Source organism: Odocoileus virginianus, chromosome 2 (genome assembly GCF_023699985.2).
Source record: "Odocoileus virginianus isolate 20LAN1187 ecotype Illinois chromosome 2, Ovbor_1.2, whole genome shotgun sequence".
In the NCBI taxonomy this organism is placed as follows: domain Eukaryota; kingdom Metazoa; phylum Chordata; class Mammalia; order Artiodactyla; family Cervidae; genus Odocoileus; species Odocoileus virginianus.
The window spans coordinates 68682615-68708307 of record NC_069675.1 but is presented as its reverse complement, the minus strand read 5'-3'; the positions used below and the strand labels follow the sequence as shown (position 1 = coordinate 68708307).

Below are 25693 nucleotides of genomic sequence, written 5' to 3'. Positions count from 1 at the left end.
GAACCCTCCGAGAGGTCTCAGCCCGACAGGCGCAGCGGGAGGAGACCGGGTTGAAGGCTACCTCTACGAGCGACAGTACACCCGGGGCACCGCCCACCCTGGCCGCCCTGTCCAATGGAAACCCAACGGCAGTGCGGCACCGCCCACTGTTGGTCAGGACGCCGCGAGGGCGGGGCCCGCAGTTCGGTTGCGCCGCGGAGCGCAGCTGTGAGCGAGTCTTTCTGATCCGGGGCCCCGGAACCCGAGCTGGAACTGAAGCGCAGGCTGCGGGGAGCGGAGTCAGGAGGTGAGCGCCTAGGGGAGGGAAGGTTTCAGCGAGAGGACCGACGGATCGGCCTCTAGGGCCCGGATCTGGGACCCCAGCAGACGAGTGTCTATAGGCGGCCCTGCTCACTCGGTGGCCAAGGCCCGGCCCACCGGCGGCGGGGGGCCGCGTCGGCCCCACATTTCCTACCCGGCCTTCCCCGACTGCCCTCGAGTGGCGGCAGGGCGCCCGGAATTCTGCGGGCGCGGGGCGCGAGGCCCCGGTGTTCGTGTCGAACTCGGCCTGCCGAGAGGCGGGGCCGGCGGCGGGGGCGGGGGCGGGGGCGGCGGTCGCAGGCCCGGAGGCCTGCGGAAGCGCAGCATCGGGGCCGCGCCTGCTCGCGGGGCCGGCGCGCCGACTGCGCGGGGGCGTGGCCTGCGCCCCTGACGGCGCCGCGGGGCCGGCCTCTGGTGAGGTGGCCGCCGCTGGCTGCAGGGCCTGCCTGGGGCACCGACGCTCACTCGCAGTCAGCGGGCTAGGCGACCTGTTGGAGTGTTAAATTCTTCCTCGAGTTTATATCTGACTGGTCAGTCCTGCAGGTCTCAAGTCCTCTTCGGTCCGCTCAGGATGAGAGCGGGCGAGAGGCCTGTGGCCTGCGAGCTGTTGCCGAGGAGTTGAGATGCTGAGAAGCTGAGATGCTGAGAAGTTGCAGTCCAAAAAATGAAAAACTTTGCAGGAAAAGCTTTGCAATGTTTTACCTGCACAGCTCAGAAGTGAACACTTCTGAGCTGTGCATGTTGTGTGTGCATGCACACAAGATGAGTGTGCATGTTGGGGTGGTTGGAGGCGTTGAGGAGATCCCCTTTTTCCGTCTGTGGTCTCATTTAAATTTCTGAACGACTGGCCCTGAGACAAAAACTACCAGTGTTGCAAAGGTTCTTCATCAGCAGGAGGGGTCCTGGGGATTCTTGGGCATTGCCATCATCTTGCCTACTGGGGAGAGATTGGGGAGGAAGAAGACAAGCACATTCGAAGAGCGCCTATGACTGATGAAAGTTTGGCATCTCGTGCCATACTGTGGATTAACTGTCTGTGCCTTCGGTCCAGAAGTTTCTTTAGAGCTCACTGGCCACAGGCTTCCTGTATTACAATTCCACTGATATTTCTTATAATGTAGCTGGGAACTTTCCTTAGCTGTTCAGATTCAGGATACAGTCTATAAATAAAGTTACTCTAGAAAGTAATCCCTGTGAGCTTTTAGCTACTTTTCAGGGGGAGAAGGAAAATGATCTGTAACTTGAATTTTCTGGTAAATTACTAAAACTGTTGATTGAAATCCATGATAGGCAAGAGAAAAAACAGGTGAAAAAGCATCTTGCTAGATTTTCTCTGTAGTGCTTTGTTGCTCTCTGATATTTACTGGAATGTCATCTAATAAAAATCTCCAAAATGAAAAAATTTTTTTAAAAAGACCAAGGAAATCTACTGACTTGAGTTCAACATAGTGTAGGTTGGTGGCAGAGATGGGCAGAAGAGGGCATCTGAGAGTTCTAAAACGAAATGAGGGCTTTTCAAAAGATCCTGATCAGGAGCTTCTGTATTTTGAACTGACTTACAGGAGCAAATCTACAGTATATTTTCATCCTGGGGAGCATCCGCTTGAGCCTAGCACACACAGGTTCCAACTTCTTTACAGCCTTCATTCTTAAGAGATATGGAATAACATTCAGCGGTTGTCCTATGACTTTCTGAAGTTCATGATATTTAGCTTTTGAGAATTTTTTCCAAGAAGCCATGTTCATGTATACTACTATACACTATTTAGTATAATATAGTACTTTTCCTGTAATGGCTTTGTCTTGAATTACTTGTGTTTAGAAGGGATACCTGTGTCAGATCCAGTGCCTCAGAGGATGGAACCTTTGAGCCATGTGAATGAAATGAAAACTGGAAGATTAAAATCTTAGCTGTGCCTTAAATTTAGGCTTTGAGTATTGGCATCTTATTTATATTGTTCACTATGGTATCTCAAGCACCTTACTCAGTGCTTGGCCCATAATAGGTGCTTAATAAACATTTGTTGAATGAGTGAATAGAAAAAAAATGTTGCTAACCAGTACCCACCCATTTACCACACTCACATCACAGGGAAGGTGAGGTCATCAGGAATGAAGTCACTAACCACTGCCAGTTACCTGGCCCAAGGGTAGCCTCGTCATGGACTGGCAGTCTTATTCTGTGCATAGGAGGGATGGAGAGTGGGTGCCAGGGTTAGTCCAAATGGAATAAATCATCTTAGGGTTTCAGTTGGACAAATTGGTTGAGAATACTACAGCTCTAACTCTCGAGCTGGTTCATTGGAACATTTGGGGATCTGGAGTCATCTGCCCTGCATAGTGCCCATGTAGCTTGGTTCTTGAGCATAGTACAAGAGGTAGATGAGAATTCAAAGGAAGGGCTATTGGGTAGGTATTTGCTGAGAAGGAATGAGGCCCCTGATTTTGCTGTTCTATTTGGACCTTACTAAACATGAGTTGTACAACCATAAATCTTTTGTTTGCCACTCTTGGGTGAATCATCTTTCTACGTGACAAAATATGTTTATTAACATGTTTATGCGTAGCAGCATATTCTTTAAGCTTGATGTATACTTCAGTTGGTCACTGACCTGGGTGAGTCCATCTTCAGCCGAGATAGCTACCCTTCTCCAGACTAGGAGAGTAGTTAATGTCTAGGGTTCATACAGGACTAATTCTGATTTTGGACTTGAAGGAAACAAGGGAGGTGTATGTTTTATTTACTTTTAAACCCCAGATTACGTTGTTAGGATGGAATCTTTATAGAATCTATTCTAACCCTCTCCACCTTCTCCCTTCATCCTTGCTCCAACCAATGCAGGCCTGAGTGTTTGTTCCAGCATGTCGGAAGGCGAGCCCCAGACAGTACTCAGCAGTGGTTCGGACCCAAAGGTAGAATCCTCATCCTCAGCTCCTGGCTTGACGTCAGTGTCACCTCCTGTGACCTCCACAACCTCTGCTGCTTCCCCAGAGGAAGAAGAAGAAAGTGAAGATGAGTCTGAGATCTTGGAAGAGTCACCCTGTGGGCGCTGGCAGAAGAGGCGAGAAGAGGTAAGGCAGTGGGAGTGTTTAGTGGGAGTGTTGTTTCCCTGGTAGCTCAGCTGGTAAAGAATCCGCCTACAAGGCAGGAAACCCCAGTTCGATTCCTGGGTCAGGAAGATCCCCTGGAGAAGGGATAGGCTACCCACTCCAGTATTATTGGGCTTCCCTGCTGGCTCAGATGGTAAAGAATCCACCTGCAATGTGGGAGACCTGGGTTTGCTTCCTGGGTTGGGAAGATCCCCTGGAGGAGGGCATGGCAACTGACTCCAGTATTCTTTCCTGGAGAATCCCCATGGACAGAGGAGCCTGACGGGCTACAGTCCATGGGGTCGCAAAGAATGGGACACGACTGAGCAACTAAGCACAGCACAGTGGGAGTGTGACTTCACAGTGAATTTTAAGAGGTGAGAAGTGGAGGGACAGAGTCTCAAAGGGGCAGACCAAACTTGAACAGGTCAGAAGGTCAGAAGCAGGGAGAAGATGACTGTATGGAACATTACAATAGATAGTTCATGTGGTAATTTTAATTCCCTTTCATTTGAATTTCTTCTCAGGTGAATCAGCGGAATGTACCAGGTATTGACAGCGCATACCTGGCCATGGATACAGAGGAAGGTGTAGAGGTTGTGTGGAATGAGGTACAGTTCTCAGAGCGCAAGAACTACAAGCTGCAGGAGGTAGGTAATGGTGAAAGGATGCAGCCTGTGGGTTGTTAGAATGCTGGTGTTAAAGAGGAATTGATGTTGGGAAGCTACTAGGAGAAGAGTATGTTGGGGTTAGATCATTTCTAGTGGGGATAGGAAATGGCTTTTTAGGATGATAATGCTTTCTGAACATTGTAATCCCAACATCTCCCCTGCTTCCAGGAAAAGGTCCGTGCTGTGTTTGATAATCTGATTCAGTTGGAACATCTCAACATTGTCAAGTTTCATAAGTATTGGGCTGACATTAAAGAGAACAAGGCCAGGGTAAGAACTTTTTCCTGAGCTTACTGGAAACAGACTAGCTACATTTATTGTTGTTTTTACATTCAGAAAAAGGTAATATTGAAACAGAGCTGGAATCAGCTGGTCTTGAGATGTTGTGGTTTGGTCACTAAGTCGTGTCTGACTCTTTGTGACCTCATGAACTGCAGCACACCAGGCTTCCCTGTCCTTCTCTATCTCCACATTTTCTCAGACTCATGTCCATTGAGTCAGTGATGCCATCCAACCGTCTCATCCTCTGTCACCTCCTTTTCTTGGCATCAGTCTTTCCCAGCATCAGGGTCTTTTCCAGTAAGTCAGCTCTTCGCATCAGGTGGCCGAAGTATTGGAGCTTCAGCTTCAGCACCAGTCCTTCCAGTGAATATTCAGGGTTGATTTCCTTTAGGATTGACTGGTTTCATCTCCTTGCAGTCCAAGGGTATGCCTATGACTATTACCTGTGCCTTTTGTCTGGTTATAGTTGGGGCAAAAATGAGTGAGTTTTTGTTTCTTCCTTGCCATAGCTCATATTGCTCAGTAATTTTCATTGCCCTATTAAATCTAAGGAAGTAATACTAAGAGCAAAAGAGAGAAACTTTATTAAAAATACAAGGCTTCCATGCAGACACAGAGAACAGGCTTGGGGACACAGCAGGGGAAGGAGAGGGTAGGACGAATTGAGAGAGTAGCATGGAAACATACACATTACCATATATAAAATAGATAGCCAGTGGGAATTTGCTGTATGACACGGGGAGCCCAACCTGGTGCTCTGTGCAACCTAGAGGGGTGGGACTTGGTGGGAGATGGAAAAAAGAAAAACACCAGGCTTCCAAATTTTATGGGTATGTCATATAAAAGTTACCCAGATAAGGGGTAATTTCTGTTGTAAGGCTTTATTTGTGTGTTCTGCCTCTCCAGGTCATTTTTATCACAGAATACATGTCATCTGGGAGTCTTAAGCAATTTCTGAAGAAGACTAAAAAAAACCACAAGACTATGAATGAAAAGGTACAGAGAGAGCAGACAAAGCTTTAGGCTGGTTTGGAAGTTTAAAAAAAGATTATGAATCTGATCAGGAAAGGGATGGAGGGAACTGTGGAGGCTGAAGAGAGTGGATAACTGCTGACCCTTGGATCAAACTCTGTTCCAGGCTTGGAAGCGTTGGTGCACACAAATCCTCTCTGCCCTAAGGTAAGCAAGATTTGGTAGTGTCTTTCCCATATTTATTCCTGATTAGTTTCTCCAAACAAATTTCAGAGCACTACTCTGCCGTTCTTTTCTGCCCCACTTTTCTTCCCCACTTTCTTTGAACCATGTTCTCAAGATTAGGCCCCTATGGGTCTTTTAAAATGGTCATCCCAATGCCTTGACCATGATACTGTCTCCCACCTCTTTCTCCTAGTTCCTATCCTATTTAACTCATCAGGCATAACGGAGATTCAGAGTGTGGGTATTACCTTTTTGATGACCAGGAGACCAGGCCCTTGCTCTTCTTAACCCTTGGGTTCCCCCTGCCCTAATTTCCCACTGGCCCCTCTAACAGCCCAGTGCCCCCACAGCTACCTGCACTCGTGTGACCCCCCCATCATCCATGGGAACCTGACCTGTGACACCATCTTCATCCAGCACAACGGACTCATCAAGATTGGCTCTGGTGAGGGGAGGGAGAGGTTCTGGGCAGGGGAGCCTCGGGAATTTGGGAACCATGGGGGTAAGATGAAAGGAATGGGAGAAAAGAGGAAAATTCTGAGGTGTGGGCTGGTGATAAGAGAAAGGACCTTACTAGGGGCAATTTATAGAGAGGCCAGTCAAGTAGTGGAAAAAGGGGTAGGGCCTAATCTTGAACCTTTCTGTAGGGAATTGGGGGTTAATACAGAGATCTCAGTAGAAGGTTGGGAAAGGGCAAGAGTTGGGTGTAAGGTCTGACTTGAGCCCCTGGGGCTAGAGCTACCAACGGAGGTTCCAGGCTGTGCCTGCTGTGAGTGCTTTCATTTGCTGTGTACACGTGTGCAGTGTTTAACATTTCTGTGTGCTGTGTCTGTGTGTTGTTGTGTGTCCATTTGTCTGGGGCTTGGCTGCTCCATCGCTCACAACTTTTCTCTGTTTTCCTCCCTCCCGCTTACGGGCTGCTCTGTTCCCAACAGTCTTTCATAGGATTTTTGCTAATGGTGAGAGCCCCCTCTGCCCTATGTGGGGCGCTGTTTGTGCTTCCTCTGCTCCCCTTTGCGGCTGCCCAGTGCATGCAGTCGTGGGAGCAAACCCTGTTGCCCTGCCTTATTATGCCTGCTTGGCTTCTGCCCTACCAACCCTTCGCCTGCTTGCCCTTCCATAACCCGCTTGTTTCCTGTGGATTCTGCCTGGCTGGCCACTTATGTCCTGGATTCTTACTCCCCCCTCATCATCAGGCTGGTTCCTTAAGTCATACTGTGCTCCCAGACCCTCTGTGACTTGTAGTCATTGTTTATGATCTGAGTGAGTCCAAACTGGGCCCGGCCCTGGTTCCTCGTTCAGCCCTGTGGCAGGCAGTGTTGAGGAATGAGAGGGTAGAGCAGGGGAGTGAAGTTTTTGGTGGATTCCAAGTGAAACTGATTTAAGGGTATTGGTTCAATTTTGAGCTCGTTTTAAGTTTCAGTCAGTTAAGGTGGATAAGAAGGAGGCTGTCCTTCTTATGGTTGTATGTTAATCCTTCTTACCCATCTTCATCCAAGTTTCTAAGGTCTCTTAATTGTTCCAGATTGTTCCAGGAAGGGCTGCCAGTGTTTTTATGCTGTATGCAGGGTGGATGAAAGAACTAGAGCAAACATTTTCATGAGATTAGGGGTTAGATGTACCTGGGCTTTGGGGCAGTTAAGCAGGTTACAAGTGAAAGTTTTTCCTTACGCTGTGTTGTACGTTGCCAGCCCAAAGCCCCTAGGTACCTGCTAGTTTAGTGCAGAGCCTTTGCTGCTACTGAGTTAGAGACCTTAGCTAAGAAGTGGTAGCTTGAGAAAGGGGAGGCAGGTGGTGTTCATGTTTAGTCTGGACTTCAGGGCTCAGTTTATGCCTGTTGAGGGTTAGAGACATCAGGAGAGAATTTGTCTTTTGGGGGCCTCTCTCTGGAGCAAAGCTGTGCTTTGTTGACGGTGGTCAGATTGTGGGTATCTCCCCTACTCCCAGTGGCTCCTGACACTATCAACAATCATGTGAAGACTTGTCGGGAAGAGCAAAAGAACCTCCACTTCTTTGCACCAGAATATGGAGGTAAGGCATCCCAGTTTCTCTGCCCTGTGCCCATCCCTGAGGGTCAGCAGTAACATACCTGAAACTGCTGTCCTTCTCTATTGGCATGTGCAAAGTTTTAAGACATCTCTGCCATGCCCTGCCCCAAATCTCTGATTCACCAAAGCTGCTCTGTTTTCCCTAGAAGTCACTAATGTGACAACGGCAGTGGACATCTACTCCTTCGGCATGTGTGCACTGGAGGTGAGGAGACCAGGACGGTGGGTAGTGGAAAGGGGTCACATCAGAAGATAGCAGAGGGGGATGGAGGGTTGACAGGGAGGTGACTGGTCTGGGGGAGTGACTGTGGAAACACTGAGGTTTCTTAGGTCTCCATTTCTCTTTATTCCCCGTCTCTGCAGATGGCAGTGTTGGAGATTCAGGGCAATGGAGAGTCCTCATATGTGCCACAAGAAGCCATCAGCAGTGCCATTCAGCTTCTAGAAGACCCATTACAGAGGGTGAGGATCTTTAGGATCACTTCTCCTTAACAGACTTTGAAATGTTTTTAGGTTTCTTATTCCTTGTAGCCACTGGGCGGGCTTCCCTTGTGGCTCAGCTGATAAAAGAGTCCTCCTGTAATGCAGAAGACCTGGGTTCAGTCCCTCCGTTGGGAAGATCTCCTGGACGAGTGAAAGGCCACCCATTCCAGTATTCTGGCCTGGAGAATTCCGTGGACTGTATAGTCCATGGGGTCGCAGAGAGTCAAACACGAGTGAATTTCACTTCCTCCACTGGGAATATGCTCTCTTCTAAGAGCAAGAGAATATAAAGCAGAAAGGCAAAGTAGTGAGCATTTCCCTAGGTGTTTTTGATACACACACATTCTCTCTCAGGTCAGGGGTTTAAGATGGATAATAAGGTTGAGTCTTAAGGTTGTATGTTAACTTAGGTGTCTCTACATGAAGGCAAACTGATTTGATGGTTACCTCAAGTAATTGATACATACTCTTAAACAACCATCTTGATATTTTTAAACAAATTAATCGGTGTGAGTTTCTCAAACCAGTCATTTGGGGTTGTATATTTATGTAGTTTTAGTTAGGAAAAGTGCCCTGAAATAAATGAGCTAAGATTGAAAGGATATAAGGGTTTTGAATCAGGTAATAGATATGGTGAGTAGAGTCTGGAAAGAAAGGTCCAAAGAGGAGGTTAGTTTGTAAGTCATTGTATGCATTTAAAAGGGACCAAAGAGAAAAGAAGGAAAACTAGTGGGAATCTTGAGTCTAGTGTGGAGTAAGTTTCTAGTTCAGTTTCAGGGTGTGATGTTCAAGTAAAAGATTAGGTATATGGCTTTTTGGCCTTCCACAGGGAAAGGAGGAAAGCAGGTTAATTGTTATGGGACCCAGGAGAGGTAAATAAGTAGGGGTTAGAGAAACATGGGGAAATCCAGTGAACAGATGATGTAGGAGACAAAATTGTGATAGTAGGCTTGGGAAATAAAAAGATGGTGAATATTACTGTCCACAGTGGATGAGTTTGGAAAGAAAGAGGTAAATTTGGCGAGAGTTGGAGAAGAAGGTAGGCAGTGAGTGGGCTAATAAAGCAGAGAGATAGAAAATAAGGAGAAAGGGCTCTCGCTCGCTCGTTCTCTTTCTGCCGCCATCTTGGTTCCGCGTTCCCCGCACAAAATGCCTGGTGAAGCCACAGAAACCGTCCCTGCTACAGAGCAGGAGTTGCCACAGCCCCAGGCTGAGACAGGGTCTGGAACAGAATCTGATAGTGATGAATCAGTCCCAGAGCTTGAGGAGCAGGATTCTACACAGGCAACCAGACAGCAAGCTCAGCTGGCAGCAGCAGCTGAAATCGATGAAGAACCAGTCAGTAAAGCGAAACAGAGCCGGAGTGAAAAGAAGGCACGGAAGGCTATGTCCAAACTGGGCCTTCGACAGGTTACAGGGGTTACTAGAGTCACTATCCGGAAATCTAAGAATATCCTTTTTGTCATCACAAAACCAGATGTGTACAAGAGCCCAGCTTCAGATACCTACATTCTTTTTGGGGAAGCCAAGATTGAGGATTTATCTCAGCAAGCACAGTTAGCAGCTGCTGAGAAATTTAAAGTTAAAGGTGAAGCTGTCTCAAACATCCAAGAAAACACACAGACTCCAACTGTACAAGAGGAGAGTGAAAAGGAAGAGGTTGATGAAACAAGTGTGGAAGTTAAGGACATAGAATTGGTCATGTCACAAGCAAATGTGTCTAGAGCAAAGGCAGTCCGAGCCCTGAAGAACAACAGTAGTGATATTGTAAATGCCATTATGGAATTAATGTAACCATCTGAAAAGAGGACCTTTTTTTGGTGTTTCAAAAGAGTAACTGCAGCTGGGTTTGAAATTTGTACTGTTTCTATCATTAATAAAGTTATGGCTTCTTGTTGGATGAAAAAGAAAAAAGAAAATAAGGAGAAAGATATGATAAGTTTGAACAGCAAAGGAAAGCTTGTGGCTAGGAAGCAAAAAAAATAAACCAGAAAGACAGTGAATGATATTTCATATATAATACATTATAGTTTTCAAAGTCTTTTCAAATATATTTAGCAATTTGTTGCCTTAGCCTGTGCCGAGCACCTAGTATGAACAAAGTCTTGTGCTAGATACAGTGAGAGAGATAAGATAGACACAATGAGCTGCTTACCAGATGCCTGCTCCACTCCCTTGTTCCCTTTTCTAGGAGTTCATTCAAAAGTGCCTGCAGTCTGAACCTGTTCGCAGACCAACAGCCAGAGAACTTCTGTTTCACCCAGCACTGTTCGAAGTGCCCTCACTCAAACTCCTTGCTGCCCACTGCATTGTGGGACACCAGCGTGAGTCCTCTTGACCCTCCTAGGAATTTTTTTCCAGTCTGGAGCCTTGTAACTCTCACTAGTATGTTCCCTTTCCTCTTCTACTTCCAAAAGGATTCTTTTCTACCCTCCCCCCAGACCCCTGTGCCCTCTATAATATCTGAACTTCCATAACTTCCCATTCTATCTTGCCCTCCAGACATGATCCCAGAGAATGCTCTGGAGGAGATCACCAAAAACATGGATACCAGTGCTGTACTGGCTGAAATCCCTGCAGGACCAGGAAGAGAACCAGTTCAGACTCTGTGAGTTACTAACTGAGAGGTTCTGAAAGGGACAGATTGGTCACTCCCATCTGGAGGTTTCTGTCAACTGTCCTTTCTCTAGGAGTGGTTGAACCTGCTGTTTTGCTTCTTTCCTTCCATCTTCTTTTTTTTTTTCCCCAGGTACTCTCAGTCTCCAGCTCTGGAACTGGATAAATTCCTTGAAGATGTCAGGTGAGAGAAGAATAAGAAAAAAAACTTCTTTAGGAGGTAGGGGTGGGTGTCTGAAGGCGTCCAGAGCCCATCTGACCTGTCTGATCTCCGTTTAGGAATGGGATCTACCCCCTGACAGCCTTTGGGCTGCCTCGGCCCCAGCAGCCGCAACAGGAGGAGGTGACATCACCTGTGGTGCCCCCCTCTGTCAAGACTCCAACACCTGAGCCGGCTGAGGTGGAGACCCGCAAGGTATGGTTATGTGGGAGTAGCAGAGAGGGACATATCAAATAAGGCTTTGTCCTGTAAAGACAGGAATGTGTGTCTGCTCCCTGGCACCCGTGTCCTGTGGGCTGGAAACCCCAGCTCTTGGGGGATTTTTGCTCACTGGTCTCTAATCTAATGACCCTTTCTGCCTCCTCTCCCTAGGTAGTGCTGATGCAGTGCAACATTGAGTCGGTGGAGGAGGGAGTCAAACACCATGTAAGGCTCAGAGCCCAGGGCTGTGTAGCACTGGGTGGCCAGAGGGTGGGGAAGGGGAGCCTCATTTTCTGACTGTCCTATTCTCCAGCTGACGCTTCTGCTGAAGCTGGAGGACAAACTGAACCGGCACCTGAGCTGTGACCTGATGCCAAGTGAGTCTCTCCTGTCCCTCAGAGGATGGAGAGTCTGTGAGCCTCACCTGTGAGGGACACCTTCAGGGGTGGGGAAGGTGACCTGGCAGCAACACGCGGACTCACTTAGAATGAGTATCTTCGCCTGTAGATCTGGAGGGTGGATCTGATTTGACAGTTTTACTTGTGTCCCAGCCAGGGTCAGCTGGCCGGGGCTGTTGGAAGGGCTCCCGTGCCCCTCACTCGTGCACTGTGCTCACCTTCTCCTGTTTCTCTGTCAGATGAGAACATCCCGGAGCTGGCGGCTGAGCTGGTGCAGCTGGGCTTCATTAGTGAGGTGAGGCATCTGCCTTCCGCCGTCCGGGGTAGGGCGGCCCCTCCACTCTGTCGTCTCAGCCGGATCTCACTGGGCCCTTCCCTTCCAGGCTGACCAGAGCCGACTGACTTCTCTGCTGGAGGAGACCCTGAACAAGTTCAATTTCGCCAGGAACAGCACCCTCAACTCAGCCGCTGTCACCGTCTCCTCTTAGAGCCACTCGGCCCTGCCCGGCCCCTCCTCCGCGCTGTGGCCTCCGGAGAGGCTGTGGCTCCCGCCCCGCCCCCCAGTCAGTATTACCCCCGTGAAGCCCCGCTCTCCTCTGTTATTCAGGAGGGCTCTGGGCTCCCTGGTTCTGAGCATCACCCTCCCTAGCCCTTCCCTTCTCTTCCATCCCTCTGCACTTTGTTTACTTGTTTTGCACAGACGTGGGCCTGGGCCTTGGCCTTCTCAGCAGCCGCCTTCTAGTCGGGGGCTAGTAGCCGAAATGCCGCTCCCGCCCAGCCTGTGTGGAAGGAGGCGCACGGGCATGGGGAGCTGAGTTCTACCATCCCGCTGGGGCGGACGGGGCGGGAGAGAAGGGTGGTGCTGCAGGGGTGGCCCCGGGGGGCCATTCGATTCGCCTCAGTTGCTGCTGTAATAAAAGTCTACTTTTTGCTACGCGCGTAGTGTGTGTGTGTTGTGTGTCCCGCTGTCCGCCAGGGGGCGCGGAGGCCGGACCGCAGGTGTGCCAGACGGGCGGAGCCAGCCGGGGCGCGGGGGCGGAGCCGGGGCCGGCAGGTAAGAGCTGCCCCGCGGCGAGCGCCAACGGACCGGATGAAGTGCCGCCGCCTCTGCGCTTTCGGTAATTTCCGGCCCCCCGGTCTTGTTTATCCCCGAGGGCCCATCCTGGACCCGCCTTCGGGCCTGTAGCCGACCTGCGGCGCCCCTTGCGGGGCCTCCGGCTCCTCAGCCGGCTCAGCCTGCCCCTCGCCCGTGCCTTGCAGACGCTGCCCGGGGCCCCCGGCGGCTCATGCGGGTGGGCCTGGCGCTGATCCTGGTGGGCCACGTGAACCTGCTGCTGGGGGCCGTGCTGCACGGCACCGTCCTGCGGCACGTGGCCAACCCCCGCGGCGCCGTCACCCCGGAGTACACCACCGCCAATGTCATCTCCGTGGGCTCAGGGCTGCTGGTGAGCGCGGCAGGGCAGGGCGGGGCGAGCCGGGGCCGGGCCCGGGCTGGGCCGCGGGCGGTGGGGGCCGCCTAGCGGCGCGGGCCTCAGGTTTCGTTTCTTCCAGAGCGTTTCTTTGGGACTTGTGGCCCTTTTGGCGTCCAGGAATCTCTTTCGCCCACGATTGGTGAGATTTCTGGAGCTTTGAGGAGGAGGCCTGGTGGCAGGGAAGCGGGGAGGGGTGGGGGGGTGGGGGGGCTGATTCAGCTTCGTCTTTAGTGGGAGAGGGAGCCCCAAATAAGAGTAACCGAGGTGTCTGGTCAGTGGGCGAGGCAGCCGCCCCCCAGGCTGCTCACCCTGACCTCCTGCCCCTGCCAGCACTGGGCCCTGCTGGCCTTAGCGTTGGTGAACCTTCTGTTGTCTGCTGCCTGCTCCCTGGGCCTCCTCCTCGCTGTGTCCCTCACTGTGGCCAATGGCGGCCGCCGTCTTATTGCCGACTGCCACCCAGGACTGCTGGATCCTTTGGTACCGCTGGACCAGGGGTCTGGACATGCTGACTGCCCCTTTGACCCCACAAAAATCTATGTGAGTCCAGTTTTCTCCCCAGCCTTTTTGCAGTCCACAGAGCCTGGGTCCTGCCCTTTAATAGTCCGCATTTGCCACCCCTGCCCGGCTTCCTCTTCTTGTCTCCCGCCCTTCCTTCACCTTTTAGGACACAGCCTTGGCTCTCTGGATCCCTTCTGTGTTCATGTCTGCAGCCGAGGCTGCTCTCTCTGCTTACTGCTGTGTGGCTGCGCTCACCCTGCGTGGGGTAGGGCCCTGTAGGAAGGATGGGCTGCAGGAGCAGGTAAGGAAGATGAACAGCAAGGGTTCATTCAACACAGATTGTGTGAAAGAGACTGGATGATACAGCTGAGGGCTGAAGCACTAACCCTGCCCTCTTCTGTAGCTGGAGGAGCTGACAGAGCTTGAATTTCCTAAACGTAAATGGCAGGAAAATGTGCAGCTACTGGACCAAACGCAAGAAATCCGGACCTCACAGAAAAGTTGGGTTTAGGGCCAGGTAATGGGCCAGGAGGACTGTGGCCTGGGAAAGGGCAGCGGTAGGGAGCACGCCCTTTTGGGTTGAGTCCTTTGCTATGCTGCTGGCCCTCTGACCAGGCTCTCCCTTCTGTCAAGCAGGTGCAGGTCCGAAGGCTCTGTCCACAAGGGTTTTCCACTGACCCCTAGGATGTTTATATAGTAACAACTGTAATAAAAGGATGTCTCTTCAACTTGATTATGTTTCCTTTTGGGGGAAAGGGGTGCTGGGCTAGTGTTGGGGGTGACCTTGTTCAAAGAATACAGTGGTCTCGGTTACTTACAAGACTTTAATGAAGGATGGAACCTACTGACTCTCCTAGTTACTGGAAAGAGAAGCTGGTGCTGGGCAGCCCCCCACACCACTGACTGATGAACTTCAGCACGTCTTGGCACAGAGGGCTGTGGGAGGTCTGTGAGCAAACAAGAGCACAAGAGGGACTCAGCAGTACTGGGAAGAACATTCCCGATATAAGGAAAACCAGCTCCATCTCAGTGTGGGGAGCAGGCTGTGGGGCCTGCACCTGCCTTCTTGACAGTCCACCCCCCTCCCAACACCACCCCAGTGGTTGGGGTGTGTGGTCTTCAATGTTGTTCTCCCTGCCCTCTTCCTTCAAGCCTTCCTCTCTAACCTTGATAGCCATAAGGAACTTGTTCCAGTTCTTCTTGTTAGCTGCCTTCCCTGGCCGCTTAAATTCAATTTTGTTCCTCAGAATGGGGTATCCTGGGGGTTGAAGGGAGAGAAAAAGATGAATTAGAGTATGAGAGGGATTGAGAGGGAATAACAAAGAGCAAAGTGAGGGATAGAAAGTAGGATGTTTTTGTCTTCTGCATCCTTTACTGATCACAGTAAAACAGCCTCTTGATCCTGCTGTTTCCCTCTCCTTTCCACCCAGCACAGAATATGGTACTCTAGCATTCTGTACCTGTAATGAGGCAGGGCAGGGCCCGAACCCCAGTACTGGCTGCCACCAGGGAAGCCTCGTAGGCCCCACGCTCATCCCGAGGTAGAACCTGCTCCAGCCGCTGGTCCATTGAGACCGTGAGCACCCAGTCTCGAACCTCTTCTCGCTGAGCCTCCTGGGAAGGACAGAGCAGCTTCATGCAGGGCAGGGGAAGTGGAGGGTGGTTAGGAGGGGGTTTGCTAAGCTGTCATCCCATGTACCATCTTTCACCCACAAATGAAACTCCTTGCGCTGGCAGCCAGTCGCAGCCTTAGCTTTTTCCTCTGGTGCTACTTTCACTGAAGGAATAGTGAGGGCTGGGGCCCTTCCAAAGACATTGCTGACTGATGCCATTAGAGTGTTGGGAGGACCATCCTTAAGAGTGTCCTCCCTTCCAGTGAGGACTCCTGCTCGTGAGGCCTCCTGTTTCTGTGCCCTTACCGGGACGTGCTGCTTGGCTGGGAGTGGCACCTCAAAGGGAATGTCTGTGTCCTGAAAGTCAGAGTGGTCAAGGGCGTCCAGGGTCCCTTCTTCAATTGCCTATGGCAGAGCAGGCAGCCATGAGATGGGCACAGCTTGTGACAGGCCAAACCTTGCAACTTCTGGGCACAACTGCCCTACTCACATCAGTCAGATCCAAAAAGCGGTTGAGGAAGATGAAGGCCATGTTCTCCCAGCCAACTGCCTGCAACAGAGAAATGTTGCCAGTAGGAGTGAGCAGCTGGCCTTGGCTGTTGTTTTTCTAGGATGCAGGGGGCAGAATCCAGGAAGATGGAGGAAAATGGTATCCTCCATGACATCAGGCCCACACTCAGCTCTGCTCTAACTTGAGCAGCTGGGACAGTCTACCTTCCAACTTTTACTTCCTTCTGTCCTCAGCCCCACCCTTGGTTGGCCCCATTGCTCACCTTGGCAGCAATGCCTGCTTCATAGAAGGCCTTATCTGCAGGTAGTAGTTGGGTGTGACGCAAGAGTGAAACAGAAAGCCTGGCAGCTACAGTTTCCTGTGAATTAAAGTCAAAGCATTATGATTCTGGCACTGTAGTGACTGAGCTACCAGACCAATGATCTTATAACTAAAGCAGCCATGGAACCAGAAGATCAACGATCAATATTAAATTGCTCTGGGTCATGCTCTGAGTTTTTTTCATCTGCACAAGAGAACTGGGCCTGGGTTATTTCCTCCCACCTCTAGAATTCCATCATCCAACTACAGTAACTCAATATAGTATCATGAATAAGCTAAAAGTATGTATCTATTATAAGAGGTCAACGCAGAAATCATGGAATTGGAATGTTTGAGCATAACGAGGCTGGAGCTGTGTGGGCACAGAGCCCTAAGACGGTCAAAGGGATACAGAAAGGAAACCATCTCAGCAAGGGCTAAAGATTTCTTTAAATAGAAGAGAGACTAGGAGAGAAGTGGGCCAAGCTTGAGACTATCCTGAACTTGCATTCATTCAGCTTCACCCATTTGAAGCTGAGTGCCCCTCCCTGCTCCATCTCACCAGCTCTTTGACACTCTGGGCTGCAGAGCGGGTGGCGTAGTAATGAGCAATCAACAGCATGGTCTCAAACTCCTCATGGGCTGGAGAGTTGGCCTCACTGGACTTCACCAGGTTTTCACACTAGAGTGGGAAGAGTACACAGCCTGGGTCGGGTATCAGAGGAGTGCCAGGGACAGAGTGGTCAATAGTCAGCCATCTGGACAGAGGAAGGTAGAGCCCGAGGATGGGTCAGAGGAGTACCAGAGTGATCAATGGACAGTTGCCCAGAGGAAGGCAGAGCTCGAGGGTGAAGGATTCTGGGTGTGAAAGGAGAGATGAGGGCAGGGCCAGGCAGACCGAGCAGCCTTCCCGCTCTGCTATCCACCCAGCTTCCTCACCAGGTTGAAGAGGACGTCCCGGAGGTCAGCCCAGTTGTGATAGGCCTCAGCACTGTTGGTCCCAGGAGAGCTCACCATGTCAGTGAAGATCCTTTTGTAGATGTTGAAGTTCTGGAGGTGGAGGGGGAAGGGGAGCTGAGCGAGAGGAATACAACTACAAGAGAAAGTCAGGGGAAGTGGGGCCAAAGAGGAAAACTGGGCTAGAAATGGCATGTGGAGGAGCTATGGGACACTGCTGGAGAAAGTGCTGTTTTTCAGGGAAGAGAAAGGAGGGTAAGAAAACACCCATTTCTTCCTAACTGGTGCTCTGTGGGTGTGGGAAGATGTGTGACTGTGAATGCACAGTCACAGTGTTAACGGCATAACACCCGGAGAGCTGTGATGCTCAGACAGGAGAGGACTGTTCACACTCTGGAGGAAGTTAGTCAGGCCCTCGAGGTGTGCAGGGCTCTTCTCTGAAAGACTGTTCCTTGTGTTAGCCTTCAGAGGGTAAATCCTCCAGAGAGGCTGTACAATTCAGAAGAGCCTAGGCAGAGTCTCTGGGCACAATGCTTTCTAACTAAGGAATCCTTTGAGAAGACAGATCCTGAGTGGGGTGAGCAGTTGTCGAGGAGAAGGTAAGAATTTCTTTGGGGAAACATTCACCCTGAGGAGCAGGCTGGTACCTGTGGGTTAGCAGGGGCTCCATGCTGCACGTACAGGGCCAGTGCCTGGGCATAGCCACCCTCCCGGATCAGGTGAGTTGCATATAATGCCACGTATTTGTGCAGAATCTTGTAGTTCTGTTTGAGGGGTGTAGGAAAAGCAGGGGGAGGTTGGGGTCAAACCAGGCTGTGAGGGTGGGGTCATGACTTGAGGCCACGGATTTGTTTAGGAAGCGAAGGGCATGTGCATGCCAGGCCCAGCTAGGGCCCTCAGACCCGATGTCAGAGCGTGAAGACTGAGCTCTCAGATGCTGATTAGGGATCTTTGGGGTTTGGGCTTTGGAGGGAGAGAGAGAGACACTCTCCGGGACAGGTGGGGAGTCAGAGGAAATACCCAGAGGGGCTGGCGTGGGAGGAAGGGACCAGTACCTGCTTGGTGGCTGTTTCAATGCACTTGTCCCACTGGCCCTGCTCCACATAGAGGTCCAAAGCAGCCACCACGTCCACACCCACTAGCTATGGTCCAGTTAAAAAGACAGAGTTACACAAGGGAAGAAGAGGGAAAGAGTCTCTGAGCCTCCCTGTGCTCGCCTCCTGCTGCCTATGCCAGTCTCACCGAGTCCACTTTGCCCTGGCTCTTGAGGAACTCTTTATAACACTGGTCCACATAGTCTTCATACCTGTGAAGGCACACAGAAAGCTCGCACATTAAAGCCCCAAAGCACACCCTTCCCATGAGAACTTCCTCCCAGCCTTTACAAAAGGAAGTAAAAGAATTTCTAGTGAGAAGGGGTCATGAGCTTACCGGGGATCTAGCTCCTTAGCGACACGCTTGGCCTTGTTCCATTCCTCACCCTCAATGAAAGCATCGATCGCTTCCTTGACAAGGTCCAGGTTCAGATAGACCTCTGCAGCCTGCACAGGGGAAAATCTGAGATTGGAGATGTCTCTCTCCCCTTCTTCCCCCTTCTCCCTCCTGGGAACTCTCTGGGAACTCTGGGGAAACAAATGCATGCCAAGCCTGCCAGGAGAGCCCCCCCCCCCACACCTCCGACTTCACACGGCTTCTACCCACCTCTGTGGAATCTATTTCTGCTCAGTCTCAGCACCCTACTTACTGCACTGTGCTTTCCAATTCCAATCAGCTGGGGTCCCACAGCCCGAACTACTTCCAGACTGCGTGGGGGAGGTAGAAACTTGATGGAGAGTTCAGCTGCCTGAGTGGTTGAACAGAAGATAGAAGTGGGCAGAGAGACAAATACTGCCCAGGGGTCCTTGACCTGCTCTATTTTTACCTCCAGATGCCAACTTTCTTGCCTTCTCCCTCACCTTCCACCCTGTGGGGCAAATCCTGCCTCATGGTCCATCAGAGCTTTTACATGACCATCAGAGGACCTAACTGTTCCTCTCAGCTCTTCCTCTTTCAGACACTCACTGCTGCCTGAGAGCACTGCATTTGGTTCTGTCACCTTTGACAAACTGGTTTCTCAAGGTCTTTGTCACAAACAGAACCCTGGTAGCATGGTGCAGAGAAAAAACCCCTAAAGCAGAAGCCCAGGACATTCTGCAACTATTTGTGTTGGGCATTTCTGAGTTTCAGTTTCTTCACCCATCAGAGTGATGGTTGGTCTAGATTCATACTGTCCAGAACAGCAGCCAGAGTCACATGTGGCTAGTCCTGAGATGTGCTCTAACCTTATATATTTCAAAGACTTAGTATGAAAAAAGGAATGTAGACAATCTCGAAGATTTTTACATTGATTTTGCCTTGAAATATTGATAATAGTTTTGGTATAATAGGTTAAGCAGAATATAATTATTTTCACCTTTTTCTTTACACTTATTTGAGTGTGGCTACTAGAAAATTTTAAAATTACATATATGACTTAGACCTTTGTGACCTGCATTGTATATCTACTGGATAGTGTTGGTCTAGATGATTTTGCAGACCCCTTTCAACCCTAAAACTCAGTATTTTCTACAAATCCAAGTGTTCCACGAGCTCACTCTGTTTCTGCTATGATGCTGACATCCTCACCAGATTTTAACTTCCACAGAGTCCACTTCAGCTATAGTCTATGTGAATCCTCCTGGTCTTTCCCCACCTGTTCTTGCCTTTCTTCTTTACCTGCCAAACCCTTCAAGGCTTAAAGTGCTCCCATCCAGAAAGCCCACTCTCTGACTAACCTAAAGAAGGTATAGTCATGCACAGACCTGGGTAAACAATGCCCTAGAGTAAGGTACAGCAGATGCTTCAGTTCAGTTCAGTTGCTCAGGCAAGTCCGACTATTTGCGACCCCATGGACTGCAGCACACCAGGCTTCCCTGTCCTTCACCAACTCCCAGAGCTTGCTCAAACTCATGTGCATCGTGTGATGCCATCCAACCATCTCATCCTCTGTCATCCCCTCCTCCTCCCACCTTCAATCTTTCCCAGCATCAGGATCTTTTCAAATGAGTCAGTTCTTCACATCTGGTGGCCAAAGTACTGGAGTTTCAGCTTCAGCATCAGTCCTTCCAGTGAATATTCACCACTGATTTCCTTTAGGATTGACTGGCTGGATCTCCTTGCAGTCCAAGGGACTCTCAAGAGTTTTCTCCAACACCACAGTTCAAAAGCATCAAAGAAAGTTCAAAAGCTTTCTTTATAGTCCAACTCTCACATCCATATATGACTATTGGAAAAACCATAGCTTTGACTAGATGGACCTTTGTTGGCAAAGTAATGTCTCTGCTTTTTAATATGCTGTCTAGGTTGGTCATAGCTTTTCTTCCAAGGAGCAAGCATCTTTTAATTTCATGGCTGCAGTCACCATCCATCTGCAGTGATTTTGGAGCCCCTAAAAATAAAGTCTGTCACTGTTTCCATTGTTTCCCCATCTATTTGCTATGAAGTGATGGGACTGGATGCCATGATCTTAGTTTTCTGAATGTTGAGTTTTAGCCAGCTTTTTCACTCTCTTCTTTACTTTCATCAAGAGGCTCTTTAGTTCTTCTTCACTTTCTGCCATAAGGGTGGTGTCATCTGTATATCTGAGGTTATTGCTATTTCTCCCAGCAATCTTGATGCCAGCTTGCAGATGCTTAATACCTGATAAAACTTGCTAAACTCTCATAACCAACCTCAGTCCTTTCTATTTCCTTCCCCTCCAACTTCAAGGGGCTATTCAATGACAAGGCCTCACAAACCTTTGGGAAATTCTGCAGGGGCATCTGAACAACAACATTTTATTCAGGGGCTGATCAGTCTCACCCCTTCATAACTTCTAATACCCTATTTCCCTGCATCTGAGGCACATGACTAAAATATACATGTATCCCCATCACAAAGACCCTAAGAATCCATCTTAGAATTGATGAAACATACTAGCTTGGCTTAATCTGCCAGAGGCTTTTTTCAGGAGCTGCTAAATGGAGGAGGGACCTCTGCTTTTTCATGACCTCCATCTGGCTCAGTTTCAGGATCTGGATTTGCCCTTCCAACTCTGGCCCTAGGCCTATTCTTCCCTCACAAGGCCTCCCTGACCCCTCCAGGCCACAGAGATCTCACCCTTCTCTGAACTCTACTTGAACTTGACTTGACTTCACTAAGCTGCAATATTAACCAACTGAGCCACGTGTTAGTCTACCTTCCCCCAATTTCTGTCTCTCCGGGTTCTGTCTTATGTCCCTTTTTATAGCCTTCATAGATTCTGGTCTAGCATCCATCAGGCACTCAGTAGACACCTGCTACCTGACTGAAAACAAAGACATGGGAGGACAAAGCTGAATGTCTGAGAAGGAATGCTGGATGTGAATGGAGGCGGGGAGCAGAGTCCGGCAGCTGTGGCACCTCACCTTCAGCCAGCACTTCTCCACCAGGCTGCTGCTTCCTGCGTCCCGCACTTTGAGGTAGCAGTCGACTGCACGGCTGTACTCTCCAGCCTGTTCCCACTGTCGAGCCTGTTCCACCAGACCCTCCATGCCCCTGTGTGGACGAGAGCCCTTGTGACCAGGACAGGGGAGGGGCAGTGTGGCTGAGCCTGTGTGCACGTTATGATCCACCCCCAGTCTTGCCAACATTGCCTGGTACTCTGGCTTCATATCTGGCTCCTTTCTTTCCTGGTCCCCTGGCTTCATACCTGGCCCCCTTCTTTCCTGGAGCCCTGGCTTCATACCTGGCCCCCTTCTTGGTAGCTTCCCGTTCATACTCTTCCTGCAGCGCCTCCAGCTGGCCCGGCACGTAGTCCTTGCAAATCCGCAGGGCATCGCTCCATAGTCCGGCCTCCTGCTCAGATTTCCAGGTATCAGGATGGCATGACAGCTTCCCACTGCACATAGGCCCACCACTATAGCCCACTGGTCCCTGGGTCCTTGGACCTCTTTTCCTCCTTCTCTCTGCTCCTCCCCCTCCCCCAGGGTTAACCTTCTCAAAACCAGGGTTCAGTATAGTGCTCTATGGGCTCTCCTACCTCTCACCCTCCCTCATGGGATTCTTCCCCTGAATCTGCTGCCCCACCTTATAGTAATTGAGGGCCAGGCCTGGTCTTTGGGCCCGAAGCAGCAGCCCTTCTGCTTTCTGGAAGTCCTTCTCCTCCAAGGCCCCCCGAGCCTGCCCCACGAGCACCTCGGCGACACTGTCAGGGTCATGGGCCTCGGCCACACGCTGAGCTGCCTCCCAGTCCTGGTTATGGACAAACCTGTTCCCAGATGAGGACAGAGAGGAGACTGAGTATAGGACTGAGGCCTCAGTGATGAGAGGCAAACCACCGTGTCACTGAGGTGGGATAAGAGTTATTGGTACTAGGTTTAGATGAAGGTGAAAATGACAATGAGTGGTCCTGGGGCTGTCTGGGAGGACAGGATTAGGGAATTTATGGGGTAACTCACATGAGGACTGCTTCCTTCGGTTTACCGGCCTTGATAAATTCAGCTTCAGCCTCTTCAAATTTTCCCTAGAGGGAGAGGGAAACAGCCATACACGACGAGAAGGAGACTGGCACCCCAGGCAGCTGTGAGACAGAAGGTCTGGATGCCTGGCAGCAGTGGACCAGGGCATGGGAAGGAGGGCTCTGTGGTCAGAGTCAAAAGCAATGGGGAAGAACCATAGCCATACCTCATCCTCCAGGTACATAGCATATCGGAGATGGATCTCAGGGGTTTTGTGCTTGAGGGCCAGCCGAGAGAGTTCAAAAGCAAATTCAAAGGAGCTGAAATGGGAGGTGCAAACAAGGTTTGTCTACACTACACTTCCTTTTATAAGAGAAGAGAAACAGAGGGCAAGGATTGAGGGGAAGAAAAGGGACAGATTTTTAAAAATCAAAGAAATGATAAGAGAAGCACAGCACTATACCAACAGGCAGGAAGGACCCCTGGTGCTTCCACCACCTCCCAGAGCCACAGCTGCACTAGCAGGAAAATAATCTTCCCGAAACAAGTAAAATCACCCATAGCAATTTGACTCATTGTAGGATTCCTACTGGTGTTCTTAACATTTGCTTAAGAAAACCTCACTTTTGAGCAGAAGTCTTGAGTAGATGTTTTCCAAAAGAGGGTATACAGATGGCTAACATGAAAACATGGAGATGCTTAACAGCAATAATCATCAGAGAAGTGCAAGTCAAAACCACAATGAGATAACAACTCACATCTGTCAGAATGGCTATCATCAAAAAAGATCTACAAAGAACAAAATTGCTGGTGAGGATGTGGAGAGAAGGGAACCCTTATGCAGTGTTGGTGGGAATGTAATTTGGTGTAGCCACTATGGAAAACAGTTTGGAGGTTCCTCAAAAAACTGAAAAACAGAACTACCATAAGATCCAACAATTATACTCCTGGGTATATAACTGAAGAAAACAAAAACACTGAAGATACAGGAACCCCAATGTTCATAGTAGCATTATTTACAATAGCCAAGATATGGAAGCCACCAAGTGTCCATCAACAGATAAATTAATAAAGAAGATGTCACACACACACAAATATTACTCAGTCATAAAAAATGAAATTTTGCCATTTCCAACAACATGGATGGACCAGAAGGGTATTATGCTTAGTAAAATAAGTCAGACAAAGATAAATACTATGGGTTATTACTTATATATGAAATCTAAAAAATGAAACAAACATGAATATAACAAAACAGAAACAGACTCACAGATATAGAGAACAAACCAGTAGTTTAGTTACCAGTGGGGAGAGGAAAAGGGGGAAGGGCAAGACAGGGATAGGAGATTAAAAGGTATAAACTACTCAGTATAAATAAACTACAAGGATACATTACACAGCACAGGGAATACAGCCAATGTTTTATAATAACCTTAAATGGAGTGTAATCTATAAAAAATATTGAATCACCATGTTGGACACCTGAAACTAATACTATAAATCAACTACACTGCAGAAAATTAATAATTTAACTTAATTTTTTAAAAAAGCTCATTTTGCATTTAATGGAATCACATTTCCACTGTGTGTGTATGTGATTAGTTGCTCAGTCATGTCCAACTCTTTCTGACCCTATAGACTAAAGCCCACCTTTAGTGGGCTCTTCTCTGTCCATGGGATTCTGCAGGCAAGAATACTGGAGTAGGTTGCCATTTTCTTCTCCAGGGGAATCTTCCCAACTCAGGGATCAAAACCAAGTCTCCGGCATTGCAGGTAGATTCTTTACCATCTGAGCCACTGGAGAGACCCACACTTTACTCACATCACACATTACTCAGCAGTAAATTACTGGCTTAGAGCATTTTAGCTTTAAAAATTGTTCTCTTTCCTCCTTTCTCCTTAGAACAGCCAAAGATTAAACACCCTTCTGAGCCCCCGGGGGAACAGGGGCAGAATTACTAATTCATTCTTGCCTTTCTATCAAGCTCTTCCAAGGATCTCTCCTTACCACATTTCTTCACTCTTGCTTCAGTCTCTAGAAATGCTTTTCAGTTATACATCAATTTTCTTTCTCTATATAGAGGCTGTCTGGAATGGGGCCCCCAGAGAGAAGGCTTGGGGCCTCACCAGTTGTCAGCAGCATGGTCAATAGCAGCTTCCAGGAGTCCCAGCTTGTTGAGCAATCTAACAGCAGCCTCTCCTCCTAGGCTCTTGGCCCACAGATAGGCCACGTGTTTGTGGGCATTAGCTCCTCCATGAGCCTTGGCCACCTGAAAAGCAAAGCCCCTTGGCAACCCTCCAATACAGGGGTACATGGCTGCTCCCTTGTCATCGCTGACTTGACCTCAGCTTGGAAAAAGATCAGGTACCCCCCAGAGCAGTAGGAAGAGGGCTAAATTTCAGCCCTATTAACCTGATTAGGGTCCAAGGATGGATTTCAGGTCGTTCACAAACCATTAAAATTGTTATGTGAAATTTTGTGTGTAGGTGTGGACTTTTTTCAAAGACACCCATGACCAGTTTAAAATTAGACAGTTACTTGAGCGTGGGAAAGCAGGATGGATGGACCCTGTACATCCTTACCCAGTAAGGGGAAGACCTCCTTACCCGGTAAGCCTCTTCCCAAAGCCCATTGGACCGGTACATGTTCACTGTCGCCTTCCACTCCTGGGCCTCAAGGTAGTGATACTCAGCCTCCTGGAGTCGGCCTTCAGCCTCCAGCTCCTGGGGAGGGACAGGCAAGTCAGGATGGGGAGGGGGCAGATGGAGCCTCTTTGGGGGAAGAGATGGGCAGCAGCAGAAGGGCTCACCTTGCCCAGATGCAGGTGTGTGTCGCTGAGGAGATCTGGGTGGTGCTTCCCTACTAAGCGGATCATATCATCATACAACTTGTGCTTTTTGAACATGGTGATGGCAAGGTCAGGCTCTTCCACAGTCACATATAGCCTGGGGAGAGGAGAAACACCTGTGGCCTCCTAGACCCAGATTCCTGCCGTGAGAGTTGTTCCTAAGGGATCCTGTCCCTGCCTTCTGGGCAGAGGGCACAAATCTGCAGACCCCAGCCCTCAAGCCCCGTCTCCCGCTACACCTCCCCTGGGGCCATGGCTCACCTCTCAGCCTCTCGGTACTTGCCCTGCGTCTCCATCTCCTGAGCCTGAGTGATGTACAGCACAGAGACGTCTTCTGGTCTCATGCACTTCATGGCCAGCTGTGCAGACACACAGGGTCAGGGCAGCCTCAGGCACTAATTCCCAAGGGAAGCGGAGGGCAACACAGAGCAGACAGGGAAGTGGGGTTTCTTCAAGGAAGCCTGTGTTCACAGGAATTCTGAACTTTCCCAA

General features: G+C 49.7%; 3 protein-coding genes and 1 pseudogene across 5 annotated transcripts in view; 3 read left to right on the top strand and 1 right to left on the bottom strand.

The window, feature by feature from the left end:
• Nucleotides 1-180: 180 nt before the first annotated feature.
• On the top strand, nucleotides 181-12440 carry NRBP1 (nuclear receptor binding protein 1). 2 transcript variants are annotated; one of them, XM_070450157.1, is made up of 19 exons: nucleotides 181-286; nucleotides 3143-3372; nucleotides 3918-4040; nucleotides 4230-4331; nucleotides 5250-5339; nucleotides 5482-5522; nucleotides 5891-5985; nucleotides 6476-6499; nucleotides 7488-7571; nucleotides 7735-7793; nucleotides 7952-8050; nucleotides 10263-10395; nucleotides 10574-10679; nucleotides 10821-10871; nucleotides 10967-11102; nucleotides 11280-11333; nucleotides 11422-11485; nucleotides 11746-11801; nucleotides 11890-12440. In XM_070450157.1, the coding sequence occupies exons 2-19, from the start codon at nucleotides 3163-3165 to the stop codon at nucleotides 11992-11994; spliced, it is 1632 nt and encodes a 543-aa protein (XP_070306258.1). In that variant the 5' UTR covers nucleotides 181-286; nucleotides 3143-3162; the 3' UTR covers nucleotides 11995-12440. The 2 variants fall into 2 exon arrangements, with proteins under 2 accessions (XP_070306258.1, XP_020741907.1); XM_020886248.2 differs by lacking the exon at nucleotides 6476-6499.
• LOC110132745 (nascent polypeptide-associated complex subunit alpha pseudogene) lies at nucleotides 8083-9993 on the top strand (annotated as a pseudogene).
• Nucleotides 12441-12503: 63 nt separating the features above from the next.
• On the top strand, nucleotides 12504-14204 carry KRTCAP3 (keratinocyte associated protein 3). 2 transcript variants are annotated; one of them, XM_020886221.2, is made up of 7 exons: nucleotides 12504-12624; nucleotides 12767-12951; nucleotides 13058-13117; nucleotides 13309-13515; nucleotides 13643-13777; nucleotides 13880-13993; nucleotides 14113-14204. In XM_020886221.2, the coding sequence occupies exons 1-6, from the start codon at nucleotides 12597-12599 to the stop codon at nucleotides 13985-13987; spliced, it is 723 nt and encodes a 240-aa protein (XP_020741880.2). In that variant the 5' UTR covers nucleotides 12504-12596; the 3' UTR covers nucleotides 13988-13993; nucleotides 14113-14204. The 2 variants fall into 2 exon arrangements, with proteins under 2 accessions (XP_020741880.2, XP_020741881.2); XM_020886222.2 differs by having other exon boundaries at nucleotides 14110-14204.
• A 78-nt stretch (nucleotides 14205-14282) lies between these two features.
• The window catches only part of IFT172 (intraflagellar transport 172), a 36325-nt gene continuing 24914 nt past the window's right edge, over nucleotides 14283-25693 (bottom strand). Inside the window, exons 27-48 of the mRNA XM_020886220.2 lie at nucleotides 25463-25560; nucleotides 25163-25298; nucleotides 24960-25076; nucleotides 24480-24622; nucleotides 22579-22672; nucleotides 22353-22417; nucleotides 21982-22162; nucleotides 21641-21750; nucleotides 21321-21450; nucleotides 18602-18700; nucleotides 18289-18398; nucleotides 18100-18163; nucleotides 17913-17999; nucleotides 17505-17621; nucleotides 16840-16950; nucleotides 16463-16582; nucleotides 15863-15958; nucleotides 15580-15639; nucleotides 15396-15494; nucleotides 14937-15090; nucleotides 14643-14734; nucleotides 14283-14423 (exon numbers count right to left, since the gene is read on the bottom strand). Of these exons, the coding sequence (XP_020741879.2) occupies nucleotides 14334-14423; nucleotides 14643-14734; nucleotides 14937-15090; nucleotides 15396-15494; nucleotides 15580-15639; nucleotides 15863-15958; nucleotides 16463-16582; nucleotides 16840-16950; nucleotides 17505-17621; nucleotides 17913-17999; nucleotides 18100-18163; nucleotides 18289-18398; nucleotides 18602-18700; nucleotides 21321-21450; nucleotides 21641-21750; nucleotides 21982-22162; nucleotides 22353-22417; nucleotides 22579-22672; nucleotides 24480-24622; nucleotides 24960-25076; nucleotides 25163-25298; nucleotides 25463-25560 (2373 nt within the window). The 3' untranslated portion in view covers nucleotides 14283-14333. The remainder of the gene's footprint in view (nucleotides 14424-14642; nucleotides 14735-14936; nucleotides 15091-15395; nucleotides 15495-15579; nucleotides 15640-15862; nucleotides 15959-16462; nucleotides 16583-16839; nucleotides 16951-17504; nucleotides 17622-17912; nucleotides 18000-18099; nucleotides 18164-18288; nucleotides 18399-18601; nucleotides 18701-21320; nucleotides 21451-21640; nucleotides 21751-21981; nucleotides 22163-22352; nucleotides 22418-22578; nucleotides 22673-24479; nucleotides 24623-24959; nucleotides 25077-25162; nucleotides 25299-25462; nucleotides 25561-25693) is intronic.